At 50.0% G+C, this 21424-nt stretch overlaps 7 protein-coding genes across 7 annotated transcripts; 6 read left to right on the top strand and 1 right to left on the bottom strand.

The window, feature by feature from the left end:
• Positions 1 to 609: 609 nt before the first annotated feature.
• CCT6 (chaperonin-containing T-complex subunit CCT6) lies at positions 610 to 2208 on the top strand (the record flags this gene model as incomplete). Its single annotated transcript, XM_076681903.1, has 1 exon — positions 610 to 2208. One exon carries the CDS (start codon positions 610 to 612, stop codon positions 2206 to 2208), a length of 1599 nt encoding a protein of 532 aa, XP_076543860.1.
• Positions 2209 to 5540: 3332 nt separating this feature from the next.
• Positions 5541 to 7220, top strand: UGA3 (Zn(II)2Cys6 transcription factor; the record flags this gene model as incomplete). Its single annotated transcript, XM_076681902.1, has 1 exon — positions 5541 to 7220. The coding sequence occupies one exon, from the start codon at positions 5541 to 5543 to the stop codon at positions 7218 to 7220; it is 1680 nt and encodes a 559-aa protein (XP_076543859.1).
• An 813-nt stretch (positions 7221 to 8033) lies between these two features.
• Positions 8034 to 9926, top strand: SLY1 (syntaxin-binding protein; the record flags this gene model as incomplete). The annotated part of the gene is made up of 1 exon (XM_076681901.1): positions 8034 to 9926. The coding sequence occupies one exon, from the start codon at positions 8034 to 8036 to the stop codon at positions 9924 to 9926; it is 1893 nt and encodes a 630-aa protein (XP_076543858.1).
• A 1328-nt stretch (positions 9927 to 11254) lies between these two features.
• Positions 11255 to 12967, top strand: TRVA0_001S05402 (gamma-glutamyltransferase family protein; the record flags this gene model as incomplete). The annotated part of the gene is made up of 1 exon (XM_076681900.1): positions 11255 to 12967. The coding sequence occupies one exon, from the start codon at positions 11255 to 11257 to the stop codon at positions 12965 to 12967; it is 1713 nt and encodes a 570-aa protein (XP_076543857.1).
• A 680-nt stretch (positions 12968 to 13647) lies between these two features.
• On the top strand, positions 13648 to 14658 carry TRVA0_001S05380 (uncharacterized protein; the record flags this gene model as incomplete). The annotated part of the gene is made up of 1 exon (XM_076681899.1): positions 13648 to 14658. The coding sequence occupies one exon, from the start codon at positions 13648 to 13650 to the stop codon at positions 14656 to 14658; it is 1011 nt and encodes a 336-aa protein (XP_076543856.1).
• Positions 14659 to 17148: 2490 nt separating this feature from the next.
• RVB1 (RuvB family ATP-dependent DNA helicase pontin) lies at positions 17149 to 18522 on the bottom strand (the record flags this gene model as incomplete). The annotated part of the gene is made up of 1 exon (XM_076681898.1): positions 17149 to 18522. One exon carries the CDS (start codon positions 18520 to 18522, stop codon positions 17149 to 17151), a length of 1374 nt encoding a protein of 457 aa, XP_076543855.1.
• A 1470-nt stretch (positions 18523 to 19992) lies between these two features.
• HST4 (NAD-dependent histone deacetylase HST4) lies at positions 19993 to 21294 on the top strand (the record flags this gene model as incomplete). Its single annotated transcript, XM_076681897.1, has 1 exon — positions 19993 to 21294. One exon carries the CDS (start codon positions 19993 to 19995, stop codon positions 21292 to 21294), a length of 1302 nt encoding a protein of 433 aa, XP_076543854.1.
• Positions 21295 to 21424: the final 130 nt, after the last annotated feature.

Below are 21424 nucleotides of genomic sequence, written 5' to 3'. Positions count from 1 at the left end.
TGACAGTCCAATATAGTGTCATATTTAGACTCAATCAATTTGGAGGGTTACTAAATTATATCCAACTCAAAGAACTATGACTCTTATCTCTATTTTAGTTAATATGAAGGCTTATGCTCCGTTAGCGGTAATTGGTTGAGTTGTCACCGTTACAGTGCCGTGGTACTAGGGCCGTCTAGACTTGATTGGTGCTGGAAAACTAACTGAGTTCCAAAATAATGTACTTTGCCTTAAATTCATTATTTCTGAAACTGTAGATATTCTATATATAAGCACTATTACGTTATAACTGCTTCAATGCTTCAATCAATTCCTAAATAACGCTTCGTGGATTGGTACAGTACGGTCCACCAACTCCCTCCGCGAAGCGGAGCCACGGGGGGGGGGGGGGGTTGGGGGGCTGGCCCCCCAAGTATACCGAGACTACGCTACAGTATACCAACTAATTGCCATCTAAGCTACACTCTGCTACAGCCATTACGGTGGTCAAACGGGTCTTTTCCATGGCGTTCCAAAGTGATGTGTGATGGGGCGCGCGACGCGACAGGCCAACATTTTTCATCCGCCGCCGGACCCCTCCTCGTTTCATCAGCGAACGAAACGAATAAAATGTCGTCTGTGCAATTCCTAAACCCCAAGGCGGAGTCGCTGCGACGGCAGCAGGCGCTGAGCGTCAACATCTCTGCAGCGCAGGGGCTACAGAACGTGCTGGCCTCGAACCTGGGCCCCAAGGGCACGATCAAGATGCTCGTCGATGGCGCAGGCAACCTCAAGCTGACCAAGGACGGCAAGGTGCTCCTTTCCGAGATGCAGATCCAGAACCCTACGGCCGTAATGATCGCTAGGGCGGCTATGGCCCAGGATGAGATCACCGGCGACGGTACTACGTCGGTTGTTCTGTACGTGGGCTCGCTGATGCGGGAGGCTGAGCGGTTCATTTCCGAGGGAATGCACCCGCGAGTCATTACAGAGGGTTTCGAAGTTGCTCGGAAAGCTACTCTGAGCTTTTTGGAGCAGTTTGTGACCAAGATCGATCCTACCGACCGAGAATTGCTGCTAGCAGTGGCGCGATCGTCGCTTGCTACTAAGGTTAAGGCTGATCTGGCGACTCATCTGACGCCAATTGTCACGGATGCTGTGCTGGCTATCCAGAACCCGGAGGATCCAGCGAACCTTGACCTTCACATGATTGAAATCCAGAAGATGCAGCAGCAGAGTGCCTCGCAGACTCAGCTGGTGCGAGGTCTCGTGCTGGATCACGGTGCGAGGCACCCAGATATGCCCAAGCGGGTCGAGAATGCGTATATTTTGACGCTCAACGTGTCGCTTGAGTACGAGAAGTCGGAGATCAACTCGGGCTTCTTCTATAGCTCTGCTGAGCAGCGAGATAAGCTGGTCGAGAGCGAGCGACGGTTCGTAGATGAGAAGCTCAAGAAGATTGTCGAGCTTAAGAAGGAGGTGTGTGGCTCCGACGAATCCAAGGGCTTTGTCATTGTAAATCAGAAGGGTATTGACCCCATGTCGCTGGACGTGCTGGCCAAGAACGGCATTTTCGCTCTGCGACGGGCCAAGCGACGAAACATGGAACGACTCCAGCTGACATGCGGTGGTGTCGCCCAGAACTCGGTGGACGATCTGTCGCCAGAGGTTCTGGGGTGGGCCGGTCTTGTATACGAGCAGTCGCTTGGCGAGGAGAAGTTCACGTTCATTGAGCAGCCAAAGGACCCCAAGAGTGTCACCATTCTCATCAAGGGCCCCAACGCTCACACCATTGCCCAGATCAACGACGCGGTGCGAGATGGTATCCGGGCGGTTTCTAACACAATCAAGGACAAGTGCGTTGTTCCCGGTGCTGGTGCGTTCCAGATTGCGGCCGCCGACAACCTCATGAAGAATTATTGCAAGGGCAAGGTCCGAGCTGGCGTCGAGGCGTTCGCCAATGGTCTGTTGGTGATCCCCAAGACGCTGGCGGCCAACGCGGGCTACGACACGCTGGACACGCTGAGTGCGGCTCAGGACGAGCAACAGGAGGGCCACGTGGTGGGCATTGATCTCTCCACCGGCGAGCCCATGGATCCTTCTGTTGAGGGTGTATACGACTCGTTCCGAGTGCTGCGAAACTCCATCTCTTCGGCTACCCAGATTGCGTCGAACCTGCTGCTCTGTGACGAACTTCTCAAGGCCGGTCGATCTTCTCTCAAGGGTTAACCGGGATTTTAAAATAGACTTGCATTTGTAACGATCGTAGCGTTTGATTAATGAGTTGTATGCCAAAGCGTCCATATTATCGGAGCAACCCTGGGGGCCAGCCCCCAGACCCCCATGGCTCCGCTACGCGGAGTATTCCCAAAGCTGGGGATATGATATTAGGACCTCAAGAATGGAAACTCCATACCTTTCCCCGGCGAACATAACACTCAATCCAGTCTAATCATTAAATTTATTGCTAAGATAAACTCTCGTAATAACAATATTCACTTCATTTATCAATTGAATGTACGAAGGTGGCTTGATTGTCAGTCGAACTGATGGTCGTTAAATGATTTTTAATGGTAGTGATTCAACCTTCTGACACCAGATAGTGTGTGGACAGCAATTGTTTTACTCGCTTTCAGGTGAAGAGGTAACTTTGAATTGCCCAATTGAACTAAGGACCTACGTATACTATTCATGGGATGTCCGTCAATCACACCTAGTTCACAAGCCATGGCATCTCTACGTAGTCGAATCTTCAATTATAATATAACTACAGGTAGAGTACACTGTATTTCTGTCCAAAGTGTCATTAGCTGTATAGTTCGGCCCGTAACCCGCTTCAGGCTCGGCTCCTGCAAGTCATAGTGACGTACTTATGCAATGTCCTGTGAGGCGTATGCAATTGATCGTCTGACAACTAAAGGAAGTAATACGCGAGCGATTCAATATACCTGTTAGTTTGAGTTTGAGTGCACACACAGGGGGCGAGTAATGAGTAGTGAGTAGTGAGTAGTGATAACTAGTGAGCAGTGAGTTGTGAGTCCCAGAGAAAATAAACGATTTATAGCAGTTCATTGAATTAATCCAGGGACTCCTCGACCCCTTCCCCCAATTGAAGTAGAGATTAGGATCTCTAGCCAATAGCAATAAAGCCTTACTTCCTTCGCAAACCCAACCTTTGGAGTGGTGGTCAATGTGTCAGCGGTGGCCCCATGTCGATTGCTGCTCTGCTTCGAGTGTTTGTTATCCGTACGAGAGTTCCAAGTACGATCTCGCTAAAAATGGTAAGGACGAGCTGGTCAACCCGACCAACTCATTGTTGCCGCGTTCTTGCCATTATCTGTTACCTCTTTCCGTTCGAGATTAAAGGAAAGAACTCGATGTATACGCGGTTTTGGTTAGTAAATGTTCAGTTTGTCTGTCACACATCTCCCTGGTCGATTAACACAGTCGAAAAGGCTCGACTCCGCTTCATAGAGTATTGTAGACTGAGTATATTCCCTGTAGTACCGTAGACTCTACTTTAATGATTCCAACAATTTACGACAAAACCAAACTCACAGATCATAAAGCCCTCAACTGCTTTTTATTTAAAGAAAAATATACATAAGGCGACATGGTCACTTAATCAGGGTCAAATAATATCCTGTCGGTTGTTCCTAATTGGCGAGATTCCATCGCAAAAGTATCAATCGATATGGGTAAGTCGAATATATTCGTGTCGCCTTCCTCTACAACCGGCAGGCAACTTTGCGGCGCTCCCGGTAATAAACTCCAGGGCTCACACAGTCCGAATTATTAGATGGTATCTGTATACGCAATGGTAAATCAAATCTTGACAAATTGTGGCCCAAGAGGACGAGGAGAGAAAAGAGAAGGTCGAACGGGGGAGGGGATTGAAGAAATATTTATACTTTTTGGTGTGGAGGGTAGCAGACTTGTCACATCATGGCTGTGGCATGACATGGCCCATGTTAGGCCAGAGTAAACTTAGCAACGGGATCAACAAAAGATTACTGGAACCAATAACCCAGGAGGAGAGTCTAACAAGAACGTTTCGCAGGTTTGGTCAGAATCAGACATAGCTCTCAGTGAGCTTTATAATCATGACGATGGGCTGGGAATTCCTGCCATCTTCATGCTAGTTCAGCTAACTATAGAAACTTAGCAGTGTATTTTAGCTCAGGGTTACAACTTCTTCGGCTAAAGTTTCAAGCGAGGTAAACAGAAACGGATAGATTGAAAGTAGATAGAACAAGCCACAGGAATCAAGTTGTTTATTCAACATCCAACAATACGAAATGCGACAACCGCTTAAATGAAAGAGACCCCCTAAAGTAAGCATAGCGACAAGTCATGTACTGGAACACTTGAAGAGATTTTTCAACATTCCACGACGTGATAACTACAGCGCTCAATGCAACCGTTTCAAAGTGCCTGGTGTAAATGAGATGCAATAAGCAGTGATTTTTTGGGGGCAAAACGGTGAGAGAGAAGAAAATAGGCAAATATAACAATCGACAACGTAGTAAATCGATAGTTTATATCTCCTCATTATTACGGTATCTTATTATGGTACGTAGTTACTGCCTATTGAATAGAATGTTCGTTTAACACCAACCGTCCTTCCATAAACCTTGTTCAAGGAACTCGCAATTAACAACCTTCGGTGGTTCGCGAGTCGCTCTAAAACGAAGGTATAATCTACGAAGGAGGTAAAAATGGGAATTCTACAATGTACTGATTTTTCCAAAGTAGCAATTCTCCTTCGATTCGATCTAAGAACAAACACTACAGTACAATTCAGCTAATGCCCTATGGAAAACAATCTCCGCGAAGCGGAGCCCACGGGAGCTCGAGGGCTGGCCCTCGAAATTACACTACGCGCAATGCCTTAACTTGCCCAATCTCCACGAAGCGGAGCCAACGGGGGATTTAGGAGGGTGTAGTACCAATTGTATTACCGTAGTTGCTACGCGGAGGAGTTATCAACGCGATATCAGTCCCTGCAGGTACAGCGAGCGCGGATGCCGGCTGTCGGGTGGGTTGCCGCAACCGGCAAGGCTGTTGGGAGGGGATGCGCAGGACGGGCAGGAGGAAGCGTGCGCGCGCCCGCGAAGGAGGGAACTGTCTCAGCCGCACTCTGACATTTCCGCGGGGCATGGCGGCCAATCCGACTTCAGGCCTCGCGGTGGGGTAAGTGAGCTCGGTAATTGGGGGGGAGAGTGGAGGAGTGTAGGTGGAGGTTGGTGAGGCGGTGAAGCCCGGGGAGGTCGGAGTACGAAGGGTTGAACGGTGTAAGATCGAGAGAGGGAGATGGGATGCGATGTGCGAGACAGAAAGCACAGGAACCCCACCATCGTACATGGCACATCAGTCAGCGTGGACGGTTACATTTAAAATGTGTCTTTTCACAGGCAGGCAGGACCGGACAGCAGTGACAAATAATTTTCCTCTCCCTCTATCTCAGTGAATAACGAACTAGTGAAGAAGGAAGGACCATCTCACCAAAGAAAAGAAGGAAAGTCGATTTTACACTGAAGAAAGCGGAGAAAAGAAGATAGATGGCGGTAGAGATGAGCGGAGACGAGTCAAAATCAGTCAAGCCACGGTCGCGTAGCGGGTGCTTCACATGCCGAAAGCGCAAGAAACGATGCGATGAGGTGCGACCGCTGTGTGGTGCCTGTAAACGGCTTAATCTGGCGTGCGAGTATCCCGCTCCGGGGCTTGAAAGGAAGAATAAGAAGCGTAAGACGAGCCTAGACGGAGAGGGCGGCAATCTGGGGGATACCCCAGCCGCTCCGGCGGCTATCGACCACTCGGTGTCGCCATCGACGCTGTTTGACGGTCGGGATTTTGCGTTTGGCGAGCTGTTTGGCGTCTCGACCCCCCAGACCTCTCAGGCGTTGGTCGAGTCCGCGTTTGGTAACCCATTGGATGAACTCATTGCGACGACTGGTGCCGGTCCGATGCCCGCCGGACTAACCACCATAACTTCGGGGATCACTGAGATCAACGACGAGCTGGAGTTTGAAGAACTCATGTCTTCTTCCCCGGAGGAAAAAGCGCTGACGCTTTCGCGCAACCCATCAGCCTGGCAGTCTCTCCAGCTCGATGCTACGGGAATGCAACTTTTCGATTACTTCCGCTATCAACTAGCCCCAATGATCTGTGTAAGCACTGAGGATTCCAACAGCTTCCTCAATGTTTTCGTCCCCATGGCTCATGAAGACAGTGCTGTGCTTTACAGCATTGTCTCCTGGGCAGGATTCCACAAGGAACGGGGCAAGTTCCAGGACACAGGGCTTCAATACCTCAACAAGTCCATTGTAGCCGTCAAATCGAGCATGCCAGCCACCAATTACCAAAAGTATACCCGGCTAGCCTCAATGCTGCTCATCTGTGCCGCAGAAATTTGTAGCGGAGACGTGGTCCACTGGGATAAGCATCTTTCTCTGGCGGCCAAGATGATTAGCGAGAATGGAGGCCTTGGAAGCTTCGTCCATGACAGAACTCTACGGTGGCTAGCAAGTAATTTCGCTTACCACGATTTATTGGCTTCTTCCACCTCCTGTGCCCGAAACACGCACTTCCCGGCCGAGGATTACGACCAGATCCTCAAACACGGGTACGGATTGGATGCTCTGGTCGGGTGCTGCCAGCCGCTATTCAAAGTTCTCGCTGAAATCAGCGATATGGCTGTCGAAGCCCAAAACCTCTACCGGTCGGTCCGAATGGGTATCAAGGAGCCGGGCGAGCTCAAGACATTAAGGAACAAGGTGCAGGCGCTTGAACAGCAGATCTCATCGTGCCACCCGGACCCCATTGACATGATCAGCCTTAGCCCCGACCAGCTCACGGAGCAGCTGAACCTTTTCGAGACGTTCCAGCTTGCGTCACGATTACATTTGCGCCAGACGGTGACCCGCGTCAACTCGAACAACCTCGAGATCCAATGCATGAACCAGGACTTGATCTCCGCACTTGACCAGGTCATGGGCACCCGCGTTGAAGGCGGCGTCGTGTTCCCGCTGTTCATTGCTGGCATACACAGCTCTACCGAGACGTCACGCCAGGCAATGCGGGCCCGTTTCGACGACTATTATGAACGCAACCTGGCCCGCAACATCAAGCGCGCCCGGTTCCTGCTCGAGGAGGTCTGGTCCCGCGACGAAAACGGCTCCCGCCACGTCGACTGGTACGGCATCATCCAGAACAGAGGATGGGACATCTGCTTCGCCTGATTCCACTTTTATTTATGTTTACGTCTATTTATTTCACTCCCTCCGCGAAGCGGAGACCCCGGGGGGTTTGGGGGGCTAGCCCCCCATTCGACCCATTAATACAATTGGCACAGTCTCCATTAATATTGGTACTACTTGGGGGGCCAGCCCCCCAACCCCCCCCGGGGTCTCTGCTGCGCGGAGGGAGTGGAGCCTCATAAAGCCGCATGAGCCCCATAAGCCGCACGTTCATCTCCCCGAAGCAGAGCTAAGGAGAGTTTTAACCACATTAAAACTACTAGAATTAATTGGTACAGTCTATACTTAGGGGGCTAGCCCCCCATTAAACAGCACGGGAAATTGGTAGAGCCTCTACTATTCAAACTTCCGCTTTAGCTCCGCGTAACGAAGTAATAGAAGCCGCACGAGCCGCACGAGCCGCAATGGCCCTCCGCGAAGCGGAGCTAAGGGGGGTTTGGGGGGCTAGCCCCCCAATATAACTAAGGAACGCAATTGGTAGGTACTTGGGGGGCCAGCCCCCCAAACCCCCCTTAGCTCCGCTACGCGGAGGAGAGGGTTTAATTTGCCCAAGTTTGCAGTGATATGGCCAATTGAGTCTCCAAATGATACACGCGAGATCCATGGAGTTCTAAGGAATTTCCCGGCTCGTCAGCTTCCCTTTCGATGCAGTTATGGCAGTTCTCGTTGTAATAGGCGTGATATGTCTGTTTGCTGAGGCGGAGCGGCTTAATTGGGCGGAAGATGGGACGTCCCAAGGGGGGGCCACCTCAGCGCAATTGGCAAACGCGAAACGAGAAGGATATCGAGAACGAAATGTCGGACGAGCAGAGCCTGCGGGACAAGCAGGTGTCCGCCATTGAGCGGATGCTGAACCTGAACCAGGACAGAGGCGAAGATGGCGAGGACCGAACGATCTGGAAGGTGCTGGTGTTCGACTCGCTGGGACGCGACATCATCTCGAGCGTTCTGAGGGTCAACGACTTGTTCAAGAACGGTGTCACCGTTCATATGCTGCTGGGTGCCGAGCGAACGGCGATCCCAGATGTACCAGCTGTGTACTTTGTCGCTCCGACCGAGGAGAACATGCGGATCATCGCACGAGACCTCAACGCCGGGCTCTACGAGTCATTCTACCTCAATTTCACGTCGCCACTACCTAGAGGACTGCTGGAGACTCTGGCAGGAGAGACCCTGGCTTCGAGTCACCTCATTTCCCAGGTGTATGACCAATATCTCAATTTTGTTGTGACTGAGCCCAACATCTATAGTTTGGGCTTGGAGAGGGTATTCACGACTCTTTCGACCCCTGGAGTAAGCGATGCGCAGGTGGAGAGACTTATTGATGATATCGTAGACGGGCTGTTCAGCGTTGTTCTGACGTCCGGGTCAATTCCAATTATTCGGTGCTCACGGGGCAATGCTGCTGAAGCGGTCGCCGCGAAGCTCGATAAGAAGCTGCGGAACCACGTAGTCAACACTAGGCACATGCAGCAGCCCCAAATGGCCCAGTCAGTGCGGCCGGTGCTGATTCTGCTAGATCGAAACATTGACCTGGTGTCGATGTTCTCGCACTCGTGGACGTACCAGTCGCTGATCAACGATACGTGCGAGCTTAATCGTAACAGAATTACTGTAACTACAGAGGATGAACCGGGCAAAGTTGTGCGCAAGTCGTATGACCTGGACCCGCACGACTTCTTCTGGGCCAAGAACTCGAACCTGCCGTTCCCAGAAGTCGCAGACAACCTAGATGCTGCTCTCAACAAGTACAAAGCAGATGCTAGGGATATTAGCACCCAGACAGGTGTGGCTAACCTGGAGGATGTGGGCCAATTGGACCCGTCGACGAATGCCCAGGGCCTCAAGGCGGCCATCACAGCCCTGCCCGAGCTGACAGCTCGCAAGAAGGTCATCGACATGCACATGAACATCGCCACGACACTGCTTAAAGCGATTGGCGACCGTGGGCTGGCGGAGTTCTTTGAGATTGAGGAGAATCCGTCCAAGCAGACCAAGGCGGCCATTCTTGAAAAAATTAACAACAAAGAGTTCAAAGAGCCCAAAGATAAGCTGCGCATGTTTTTAATTTATTACCTGCTGACCGACAAGATGTCTACCGCCGACCTGGCCGAGTTTGAGGGTGCCTTGACGGCTCAGGGGTGCGATCTCAGCGCCCTGGCCTACGTAAAGCGCAACAAGGAGATGAACAAGATCACCCAGGCCAGCTACACGACCCAAACAACTGGTGGCAGCGACCAGTCCGATCTGTTCAAGTCTTTCTCGGGCATCACCAACAAGCTGACGGACCGTCTCACCGATGGTAAGCTGACGGAAGGGTTTGGCAACCTCATCTCTGGCGTCAAGAACCTACTGCCCGCTTCCAAGGACCTGCCAGTCACTAAAATTGTCGAGTCCATTATGGAGCCGGGCCAGTCCTCGTCTACGGCGTCTTCCCAGATCACGGACGAGTATCTATACTTTGACCCCCGGGCCACCCGTGGGTCGGCGTCGCGGCCGCCGAAGCGCCAGTCGTACGACGAGGCGATTATCTTCACTGTGGGCGGTGGTAACTACTTTGAGTATTCCAATCTGCAGGACTGGGTACAGCGTATTGGCGGTAGCAAAAAAGTTGTGTACGGCTCGACAGAGCTCTGCTCGCCGGCCAACTTCCTTTCCGAATGCGAGGCGCTCGGCAAGGGGCTATAATAGACTTATAACTTTTATTGCATTCATCAACCCACCTCTTTTGCTTCGATTGAGTGATAACTTGGGGGAACCCCCCATAGTGACGTCCTTTTGCTTCGAACGAGTGTTTCATGGGGGGCTAGCCCCCCAAACCCCCCGTAGCGACGCTTCGCGTCGAGCTTTCTGAATCCGACGAAGATTGATGGATTCCAAAGAAATTGAATTATTGTATGGGGAGTCTTCCTTATGTAAGGGGGGGGGGGGGGGGGGGGTCCGTGGGGACTTGTCCCCCTGGGCCGGTTCAATGAACCACTGTATTAGACAGACTAACCTGAGTAGCGTTATTACCTGTATACGCCGGCAATGCCTGGTGATAACGTGATTTACGTCTGTGCATAAGGCTAATCGAGGCTATATAAGCACTCTTTGACGTCTTCAGTCTAGTCAGGTACCTCAAATGGAGAATATGGTGAATTGTCATTCCTGAACTCCAACAGAACGATAGAAATTTCCTTACAACAGAGCCTTCAAGAACATCACTAAATCTTATCCTTTCTAATTTCTCACTTTAACGAAAGTATGTTCTAATGGTTATTATACGCTTGTCTGAATATATTAATTACTGTAAGCTTGGTAGGTGGTATCTCGTCAATTGAAGGGCCGTTGAGCTACTGTAGTACTACACGTGTGGTAACTGTGGACTTAATTACAGCAGCAAATGTCTGGATATAACTTCTGTTATCCTTTACTACTATGGTATTAACAGGTGAAGCTGATAGTGCTAGACACGCCTCCTGCGGGGAAGTCCAATTGACATGGACGCGACCAGCGTATAGTATACAGGGGATACAGTGTTACAGAACACCGGTGATTTGTTCTACCGGCCTATATCGGGGTACCACGTTCAGCATACCGCGCTGAATCTTCTGGCCCAGGCTATCCAATATTGAACTCGAATTGCTCTTATCTTATCACTAACATATTCCTTATTTCTTATTTACAAAAGTTATGTAGATTACACTACTCGATTGCGTCCGAAAATGGAATCAGAGTTGTAATTAATCGTTACAAACTCCCGTTACAATTACCAACGGCACTAGCAAAAAATAGTCGAACTCCGATAACCATGCAAAGCCTCCGGATAACCAATTCCTCGAATACATATATCTAATGTCATAATTGTCGTATAATAGCGGAGGCCGAAGCGAGATCTGCACAGCCGCGCATGATCCCGGCAAAATGGCCCGAGTTCGGGCATGGTGGGGTGTGCGTCCCCACACTGGGCAGCCCGAGTAGGTACAGTTTGTATAAGTAACCAGGGGTAAACCGCTTATACAACTCAAGCAACCATGAATTTCAACTCTCGAAGGTCTGTGGTCTATTCGACCAAAGGAATTGTATCCTCTACGCAGCCGCTAGCGAGCGCCGCTGGCTTGAAGATTCTTGAAAATGGCGGAAACGCAGCAGAGGCGGCGGTAGCTGTGGCTGCCGCCATTAGCGTGACGGAGCCAATGTCGAACAGCATTGGCGGAGACGCCTTCGCGCTGTTCTATGACGCCAAGTCGGGCACCGTCAAGGGCTTCAACGGCTCGGGTAAGTCGCCAGCTGGTCTGAGCGTCGACTTCATCCGCGAGCAGGGCATCTCTGGGGATCAAATCCCGGATGAATCCGTCCATACCATCACCGTACCAGGCGCAATTGCGGCCTGGGAGGACGTAGTCAAGACCTGGGGCAATGGCAAGCTGACTCTTGGCGAGATCATCCAACCAGCCATTGAATTGGCCGAGGAAGGTTTCCCCGTTTCCGAGGTATGCAGCCACATGTGGAAGGAGAGTACTAAGAAGATTCTCTCTCGAAAGGCTGGTGCGGGAAAGGACCTCACTATTGACGGTCGAGCCCCTGTAGAGGGTGAGATCTTCAGAAACCCGTACCTGGCTGAGAGCCTGAAGCGGGTCGCCGCACAAGGCCGAGACGGGTTCTATAAGGGCAAAACTGCTGATAAGATCGTCGAGGTTATCAAAGAACTGGGTGGAGTAATGACCCACGAGGATCTGGAAGCGCACAAGACTTTGTTCCTCGAGCCCGTGACCATGGGGGTCGAGAACTCCGACCTGAAGCTCAACGAACTGCCTCCGAACGGCCAGGGAATCGTGGCGCTGCAGGCTCTAGGCACGATCAATGAGTTGGTAAGACGAGGCACCATTGATCTAACTAAGATGAAACACAACTCTGTAGAGTACCTTCACGTAATCATTGAAACCTTGAAGTACGGGTTCAAGGATGCTGAGGAGTACGTTACCGATGTTGAGAAGCTGGACTATGATGTTGAGCAGTTGCTGAGTCGAGAGTATCTTTCTAAGCGGGCTGACCTATTTGACCCGGCCAAGGCTAACAAGGACTTCTCGCATGGCGTCATCAACCCACTACACAAGAGCGACACTGTGTACTTCACAGTGAGCGATCAGTATGGCAATGCGTGCTCCTTCATCACCTCTGTGTTCCAGTCGTTCGGCAGCGGCGTAGTCCCATCCGAATGTGGCTTCCCGTTGCAGAACCGGGGTGCCAACTTTAACCTAGTCAAAGGCACTCGAAACTGCCTCGAGCCCTCCAAGCGACCATATCACACTATCATCCCAGCTATGATCACCAAGCAGAATGGGGACTTGTATGCGGCATATGGTGTTATGGGTGGGTTCAACCAGCCCCAGGGCCACCTCCAGGTACTTCTTAACCTTGATCTGTTCAAGCTGAGCCCGCAACAGGCGCTTGATTTCCCGCGAATTTGCCTCTACGCTGGAGCCCCCGATACGGGCATGATGATGGCGTCGAGCAACCCATCTTCCTCTCTGGCAGAGACTGTCGTGGGCGTTGAGGAAGGTATTGACCCGGAGGTTGTAAAGGGTCTTGAGTCACTGGGCCACAAGGTTAAGGTTGTAACTGGTTTTGGGCGGTCGCTGTTTGGTCGGGGCCAGATCATTCGAAAGTCTGAGAGTCATGGGAAGCTCGTGTGGAGCGCTGGAAGCGACCCTCGTGGCGATGGTGCTGCTATTCCGATGCACTAACTGCAATAGATATGAAACGCCAATAGACTTACGATTATTTGGATGAAGCTCACGTTGACCCATAAGCCACAACAATCCCTCCGCGAAGCGGAGCTAAGGGGGGTTTGGGGGGCTAGCCCCCCATTCAAACTATTACAGTAAACAATTGGGGTAGCCTTATATTGTAGAGATACGAGCGATTTGTTCAATCCTGCTGCCTGTGCATCAATTCATACGACGAATTGTTATGTGATGGTTTGAAGAGATACAATCAATCTATTTCGGCACCCGATCCTTTGCAGGTCGAATTATGTTACCTAAATGAACTCTATTTATTATTCGATGAAAATCCTATTACACTCCATAACAAAAGGACCAATGAGGTTAAGACCAATGAGACTTACCGGATAGATCCACGATGTAGAACAGGTCCCCAGAACTGGTGTATCGAAATACGAGGTTATAAACTTTAACAATGGAAAACGGTTCCCCAGACAAGTTGTATCAAAATATGCGAACTTTAACCGTTGCCAATGGTTTCAGTCTCAACGGTCGAGTTGAAACAATCGACGCTGTAGCGAGTAGCGAAAAATGGAGATGAAGTCATTGAAAAATATATAAAAGGCCATTGATTTCCGCTCAATTGGATCCTCATCAATCGCAATCGTTTGAATTTCGTGCAATCGTTTGAATTTTTCGCAATGCAGTTCAAGACTTCCTTCTACGTACTCCTGGCGACCGCTTTGGCCGCTTATGCCGCTCCTACTGAGGTCTCCAGCTCCGAGCTGGCGCTCGATGCTCGAGCCAACCGGGGTGCACGGTTTGCTTTCATTGATGGAGCCCGAGAGTCTGTTAACAATGCCCAGCAGCACGTTGACTCCGTTGTTAACGCCTACCGGAACAACCCAGATCGAGCTGGTGCCGCCGCTGTCACCGCCATGATTACTGGACTGGATTCGCAGATTGATACTGCCATTGCTACTGTCTCCAATGCGCTCGCTCCCTTCACCTTTGGTGTCTCCAAGGCCGTTGGCAACTTCCTCCTCGGCCCCTTCGTCCAGTCTGTGACTGATGGTCTGGAGGTTATGCTTGGCAACGCTGTTGGCGGTGTCATGGACCTTGCTCGACCAGGTGCCTTCCAGCGCAACCTGTCTCGACTCATTCAGCAGTCCAAGGAATACAACATCAACGTCTCTAAGCTCCAGACCCTCCAGGCTCAGATCCAGAACACTATGCCCCACAAGCGAGAAGAGATTGAGGTTGAGGCCCGACAGTTTGCTCTGCTTGATGGTGCCCGAGAGTCCGTTAACAATGCCCAGCAGCACGTTGACTCGGTTATCAATGCTTACAAGAACAACCCAGACCGAGTTGGTGCCGCTACTGTTACTGCTGTCTTGACTGGTTTGGACTCGCAGATCGATACTGCTATTGCTACTGTCTCGAATGCCCTTTCTCCTTTGACTTTTGGTGTCTCCAAGGCTATTGGTAATGCTCTTCTTGGTCCTTTCGTCCAGTCTGTGACTGACGGTTTGGAGGTTGTCCTTGGCAATGTCGTTGGCGGAGCCATTGACTTGGTTGCTTCTCCAATCACTGGCTCTCTCCAGCGAAACATTGCTCGATTGGTCCAACAGTCCCAGGAGTACAACATTAATGTTTCCAAGCTCCAGACGCTCCAGGCTCAGCTGCAGAACACCATGCCAAAGGGCCACTAGATTTCGAATCCATTTCGAATCTAACTATCTGGGTTATTGAGCTGGTTTCAATATCTTCATTTCGTCTCGTATTTCTTTTTGGTGAATTGATTTTGTTATATCTATCTCTCGTGGTAGAATTGGTATTAAGTTTATCTTATCACTACCTGTATTTCATATATCGTATTGGTAAATTTTAGGTGGAGTCTCTCTTGCTTTGATCTCTCCAAACACTTTAGATCATATTGAATGGTAATGAATACCTAATTGCAAGCTGAGGTTAAGGCAAAAGGTTTCCAATTGGTGCAAATTAGAACCTGGTCACTATTCCTAGAACTCCATCCGCAAAACCACTACCGTAATCCAATGATGAATCACTCCGCGAAGCGGAGCTAAGGGGGGTTTGGGGGGCTAGCCCCCCATTGAAACCACTATAATAATAATTGGTACTACTAAACATTGGGGTAGTGCAATGTATTTCGAGGGCCAGCCCTCGAGCTCCCGTGGCTCCGCTTCGCGGAGATAATCAGACGTTGAGATCGGCAAGGTGGATGATGACGCCGCACGGCTCAACATGAAAGTCTTGGTAAATGCGTGAAAGTTTCAAAACAAACGTGTAATAAATCAAAAACACATGGCTAATTGCTTTAGTTTGTCATCATAAATAGAATAATAAGGTTAGACGGTTAGTATCGCATAAGTGTGCTGCTCGTAATTGGTTTCTACAAGCCTGGTTTGCTCCAGACCATTCGGCCCTGAGGGCCTGCCTTGGCTCGGGTCTCCATACAGCTTGGTCCAGACAATGGAGGCTCTGGAACTGGAGTAAGCGCTTGCTTGACTCGCTTCATGAATCCACCCTTTCGCTTAGGCGATTTGGAAGAGCTTTCGCTATCGGTGGTAAGGCTGGAAGCGGTTGGAGCGATTCGCTCACGGAAGTCCTCCTTCTTTTCACTTCGGGAGTTGTTGTTATAGCTCATTGTATTCTAACTTTGTGATTGATTGATAGAGAAAAAAAAAACCATTTCCAGTCGAAAACGCTCCCGTTATATAGACACTTTTTTCACTCTGAGCCATCGTAGTCTGGACTCTTCCTTGTTCGTGCGGCTGTAACAAGACATGCCCGTCGGACCTCGTATAAGGCGAAGACCCTTGGTGACTAACCATATGCAGCCGTGAGTAACCATGTACGATCTCCGGTTCACAAGCAACATGCGGACTCCATTATAACGGCGCTTCTGCAGTATTTGTGGCGACGGATGACATTCACCCTGCGCTGAAATGCAATATACCTCGCGTTGAAAACTTTTTCCCCAGGTTTTTGTGGATCGGCATTAGCAGGCGGTAATAATACGGAGGGACTGGTCATACTGGATACTCATGGGGAGTCATTACTGTCTCATCATGAAGGAGTTATTCTTGGCAGATACTTTTTATCTGAATTTGTAAAAAGAACAACCATGGGTAATCGGCGGTTCAATTCAGATGTCCCTTCGAGTTAATGAAGACCGTTATACACATGTTATGACCTAGCTAAGCCACTGATCGGAGTTAAGCAAAATGTTACGGTAGATCTACGTTTTGCATATCTAGAACAAATTTATTACCATTTGGATATTTTGAACATTTAGTTTGACATATCAGTAGAGAATACGGAATTACCGGTGCCATTATTGGCAATTGGCCTATAAATATCTTAGTACCTTGGAAATTTGGTAAACGTTGCTACCGGTATACTGGTAATATAAAGACCAATTGATGTGTGGTATAGGCCTAACTACATGGATGAGCAGCCATCTCCAATCGATCATTCTATTCAAGTTGTAATGGGCTGATCAGAGGGCTTGCAGAAGGATAGCATGGCGATATTTGAATATGCATGCTAAAGAGTATGATGATCACTGTACTTACCAGTGAACTACAAGAAGAGCAAACAAGCTCTGAAAGAAGTATACAGCATCCGAAGGCTCGGAGTCCGGGGTTATCGACACGGCAGCTTCTTTGCATAGAACGTGATTGAGCTACGAATGATCGGACAACAAACTGCCGTTGCGATATAATTTGCAATGGACATGAGAATGGATACATATTTTTTTATTTTCAATTTTTACAATGCTACTGTATTCCTGTTTATTTATTGAATGGTTCTCAAATATCTCTAGATAAGTTGGAAGGATGATTCCATCGAGTGGCGATATCGCAGCCGTAAATGCAACATAGCAGATGAGCGTTACGCCGCTTGGCGCACGTTTTTTTCATTCTCTCTTCAGGATATTGACACAATGGTGACTATAACTTGCATTGACCCTGAAAGAACTTCTCTGGCACGCTAACCCCGTCTGTAATGGGCAGCTATACTCCGCGTAGCGGAGCCACAGGGGGGTTTGGGGGGACAGGTCCCCCCATAAGACAGGCTTCAATTGACTTGGGGGCCAGCCCCCAAACCCCCGTAGCTCCGCTTCGCGGAGGAGTATGACTTGATGTAAAATTAAGCGTTACTATAAATAATTAGATTTAGGCCATGAACTTGCCGTTCTGAGCCTTGACGAGCTGGGCGGACCGCTTAGCGTCGAGGAAAAGACTCTCGCACTCCTCGATATCAACAACCTCAATCTCCGAGCGGTTGTTAGCCTGGGCCAACACGAACGCCGGAGCCAGCAGCTGCAAGGCATACCGCAGCGAAGTCTCCGCGCCGTGGCGAGCCAGCTTGTCGAGTGCCGCTGGAACAGCCGGGGAGGCCTCCAACACAGCCCGCTTCTCAATAATAGTTCTAATTTCGTCAACGTTGTATGGAAGAGTGCGCACAATGAGTAGTCGGTCGACCAAGTCCTGGGGGATACCGTGCGGAGCCTGGATATCGTCAGTACCCCGGACAGTGGTCATGCCACGGTTCGAGGCAAGCACGACGATGGGCGAGATCGAGGACTCGAGCGCCCGGTTGAGGTAAGTGAAGGCCTCAATGTCGAGCATGTGCACCTCGTCAATAAATAAGACGCCGGGAATCAGTTCGGCGATACCCTGGTCAATGTATCCCTGTACCACCTTGTTGATTTCCTGTCGTAGTTTGTCGGTAATCTCCGTCTTTCGCGGCTTCATGAGCTGACCCATCATGGACATGATGTCCTGTCCACCCTGGGGTCGCGCATTGGCTACGTCCAAATCGTGAAGCGTCACGTCCTGCACGATTTCCTTCTTCTTGTGAACGTCTCCCTTGGGCAATGGTACGTACTCCTCAGCCTCGAGGTCAAACTCGGTCGCGTAGGCATCAGACCGCCCAACTCGCTTGACAGCGCCCGTGTTCGCCTCAATGTAGATAACGTCACCCACAGCGACCCGCTCCTTCTGGATAGCCTCATATATGCTTGGGTCGAGCCGCAGCTGCTTGGTTCCCTTGTAGCTCTTGAGCCCGACGATAACGTGGCTGATGGTCTTGCCGTAGCCGCCGAGCGGGTTCTCTGCCTCCTCTGGCGTCAGCTCCGTGACTTCACCTTCGTACACTTCCTTGGTCTCCTTGATCCGGAGGCCAATGGCTCGCCGGAAGTTCTCCATGAGGGCCTCAGTCTTCTTGACTTCGGCGGAGAAGATCTCGCTGCCGACAATGGGGCAGAATGGCACCTTGGGGCCCAGCTCCTGGGAAATTGCCAGTGCCAGAGCAGTCTTACCGGTACCTGGACCACCTGCGAGCAGGATGGCCTTACCGGAGAGCTTCTTGGCCTTGATCAGGTCGACGATGACGCCGCACGCCTCTCGGGCCTCCTGCTGGCCCACAAAGCCGCCTTCGATGGGGCGCGCCTGACCCAGTTCGTTGAGACCCAGGCCTTTAATGTGGGTGTGCGCAGCGGTTCTACTGTCTCGCGACACGCCTTTGATCTCGCTAATCTGCACCATCTTCTACCAGAGTCGATACCTGTCGTCGATTACTGTCGTCGGTGGAATATTTTTCACGCGTTGGGTCTCTTTAATTTGCTGCACCTTAGCTATCGCCGTTCATTGGCACCGGTCGGTGACCTCTGGGCAAAACAGCATAGAGTTTCCATGATTTTACATTATTAAAGACTTAGTGGCTACCCAGTCGAGAAATAATGGAATTATAGTTGCTCAGTTGGCTTGTTCGCCTTTAATGGCGTATATATATACATGTGTGGTTAATGTTTGATGAAATAGTACCGATATCCAAAGATGGTCTACCAGGTAGTAGTATCAAGACCAATTGGAGCTAGCTACAGCCACTGATGGAAGAATTTCTGAAGCAAGATCCTGGGGGGCCAGCCCCCCAGACCCCCCGTGGCTCCGCTACGCGGAGATATAGTACCGGAATGTAACACGAATACCAATTAAGTGAAATAACTTGATTGTATCTATCAGGTAGTGCCAAAGCCAATTGGAGTTACTATAGCTTCCGTTGAAATATGCTACTATAGCAAACTCCTGGGGGGCCAGCCCCCCAGACCCCCCGTGGCTCCGCTTCGCGGAGTAGGGTACCGGTTAGTAAGATCAATACCAATCAAATGAAGTAAATATCTCCCTATATATTATAAAAAATGGAACAATAAGCCAATTGGAACTACCACAGCTTCTGATAGGATTGTATTGTCTATAGAGAGTCTTGGAGGATCTAACGGGCGCGGTGGGTTGGCAGCCATCGCTTAACAAGAGATCCAGCTGAAATTCATAGAACCGATTATTCATACATGTGTGTGAAAATACCCAATATATCAGCTTTCGCTAAGAATTAAAGATTAAAGATCTCACCGAGGATTGTGGCAATCTAAAAATCTTTTGTAGTAGTCCATATATACAGTGTGATGTGTGGCAGGTTAGTGGTGAAGTTCAATTAGGGAGTTGAAAGTTGTAATTGAAGTAAACTCAAGAAAAAAGAATGCGGAGTAACAGCGATATTGGTTTTTTTTATAATGAAATGTAAATTTTACCAATTGTAGTCAAGCGAAGCTTTGCAAACATATACACAGTATTTCTCCGTCAAGTGGATTTGCTGGATGATCTCCGCGTAGCGGAGCCAAGGGGGGTTTGGGGGGCTGGCCCCCCCATGGCATTCTATTGGATAGTAACATATTTCTACAATCCTCGGCGAAGCCGAGCTACGGGGGTCTGGGGGCTGGCCCCCAGGTGAATTGAAGAGTAGTACAGCTAAAGGGCCGTATGCGGCTCCATTGGTACAGTGAATTAAAGGTCATTAATTAAGGAAAAATACAATTGTTGGCAAAGTAACGGATTTTAATGGACTAAAATTTAACAAGTTTAGGCGAAGTAGCGGATGTTAATTGAGGCAACAAAGACATTGATCGAATTCGACATCGCACAGTTTGCGGTTCTTCAGGCTTGACGAACGGCAGGAAGATGTCGGTAGAAGAGGTAGGCGCTAAGCCCAAGCGGAAGCCAAGGCTCCCTAAACGATCGCGCGACAAGAAAGAAGTGTTCGATCTGGACATGTTCTTGAGCAGCGAACAACGAGCGCTGGAGACGAGCCAGCGGTACAAAACGACGGCTGATGTCAGCTACGAGCGGTACCTGGAGGTCGTCAAAAGCGGTGGGGCCGATGTTAAGAAGGAAATGAGTGTCCTGAGCCACGTGTTCGAGCAGTCGCGGCGGCTAGTCGTCATTGCAGGGGCTGGCATCTCAGTTGCTGCCGGGATCCCCGACTTCAGATCTTCGACTGAGGGGCTGTTTGCGACAATTAAGGAGGACTACAAGCTCAAGACGTCAGGAAAGGCCATGTTCGATGCCTCGGTATACAAGGATGACGACAAAACAGAGCTTTTCCACATGACGATAAGGGATCTACACAAAATGTGCGTCGAAGCCAAACCGACGCGATTCCACGAGTATGTGAACAGAATTGCTGCGAACGGGCGCTTAACGCGATTCTACACCCAGAACATTGACTGTCTGGACACTAGCCAGGAGCACCTGGCGACTGCTGTGCCTCTGATAGGCACTCCGCGGGGAGTACAGGTTCACGGCAGCATTAGGACTATGGCGTGCTCGAAATGTAGTTGGACTGGGGACCTGGATCCTTCAAAGTTTTTGGACGGTGAGGCTCCAGACTGTGGCGAGTGTTTGGAGCTTGATGAGGTACGCCAGGTAGCTGGGAAGAGACTACAAGGCGTCGGCCGGCTAAGACCACGTATTGTGTTGTACAATGAAACTAATCCAGACGGAGAGGCGATTGGAAAGATTGCTGAGTCGGATTTATACAAGAGGCCTGATGCGCTGGTTGTAGTAGGGACGTCTATGAAGATCCCGGGCATCAGGCGCATGGTGAAGGAGCTTTCCCAAGCGGTTCACGCTGCAAAGGGTGTCGTAGTGTGGATGAATATTGAGCCTCCAACTAGCCTTGGCAAGGAGGCTGAGGCGTTTGACTTCATTGTTAAAGGCGACTGCCAGCTGGTGCCCCAGTTAATTGAGCATTACGAGAAGGATAAGCTGGAGCAGCTGGTTAAGCGCGAAGAGAATAAGGCCAGTCGGCAGAAGAAGCCTTCGGGTAACAAGATTACGAGTGCATTCAAGATTTCCAAGGGAATTGCTCCTGGTAAGCCGGCCCCTGTCAAGGTCATGCCGGATACATTTGATGGAGCGAAGATTGAGTCCACGTCTACCATCTGCGATTTATCTATTGAAAGCAACACTGGAAGGAACTAGCCAGGATGACCCACCAATCGCGGTGGCTTATTTATTGAAAGCAACATTTATGGATGGCACGCCAACCATCGCGGTGGTTTATTTGATGGACGAAACTAACCGAATGACAGTTGGAAGGACTATTCATGAT

This window comes from Trichomonascus vanleenenianus (assembly GCF_965637985.1).
Source record: "Trichomonascus vanleenenianus strain CLIB 3782 genome assembly, contig: TRVA0_001S, whole genome shotgun sequence".
Taxonomy (NCBI): Eukaryota; Fungi; Ascomycota; class Dipodascomycetes; order Dipodascales; family Trichomonascaceae; genus Blastobotrys; species Blastobotrys vanleenenianus.
The sequence above is the reverse complement of the archived record's forward strand: the minus strand, read 5'-3'. Positions and strand labels throughout refer to the sequence as shown.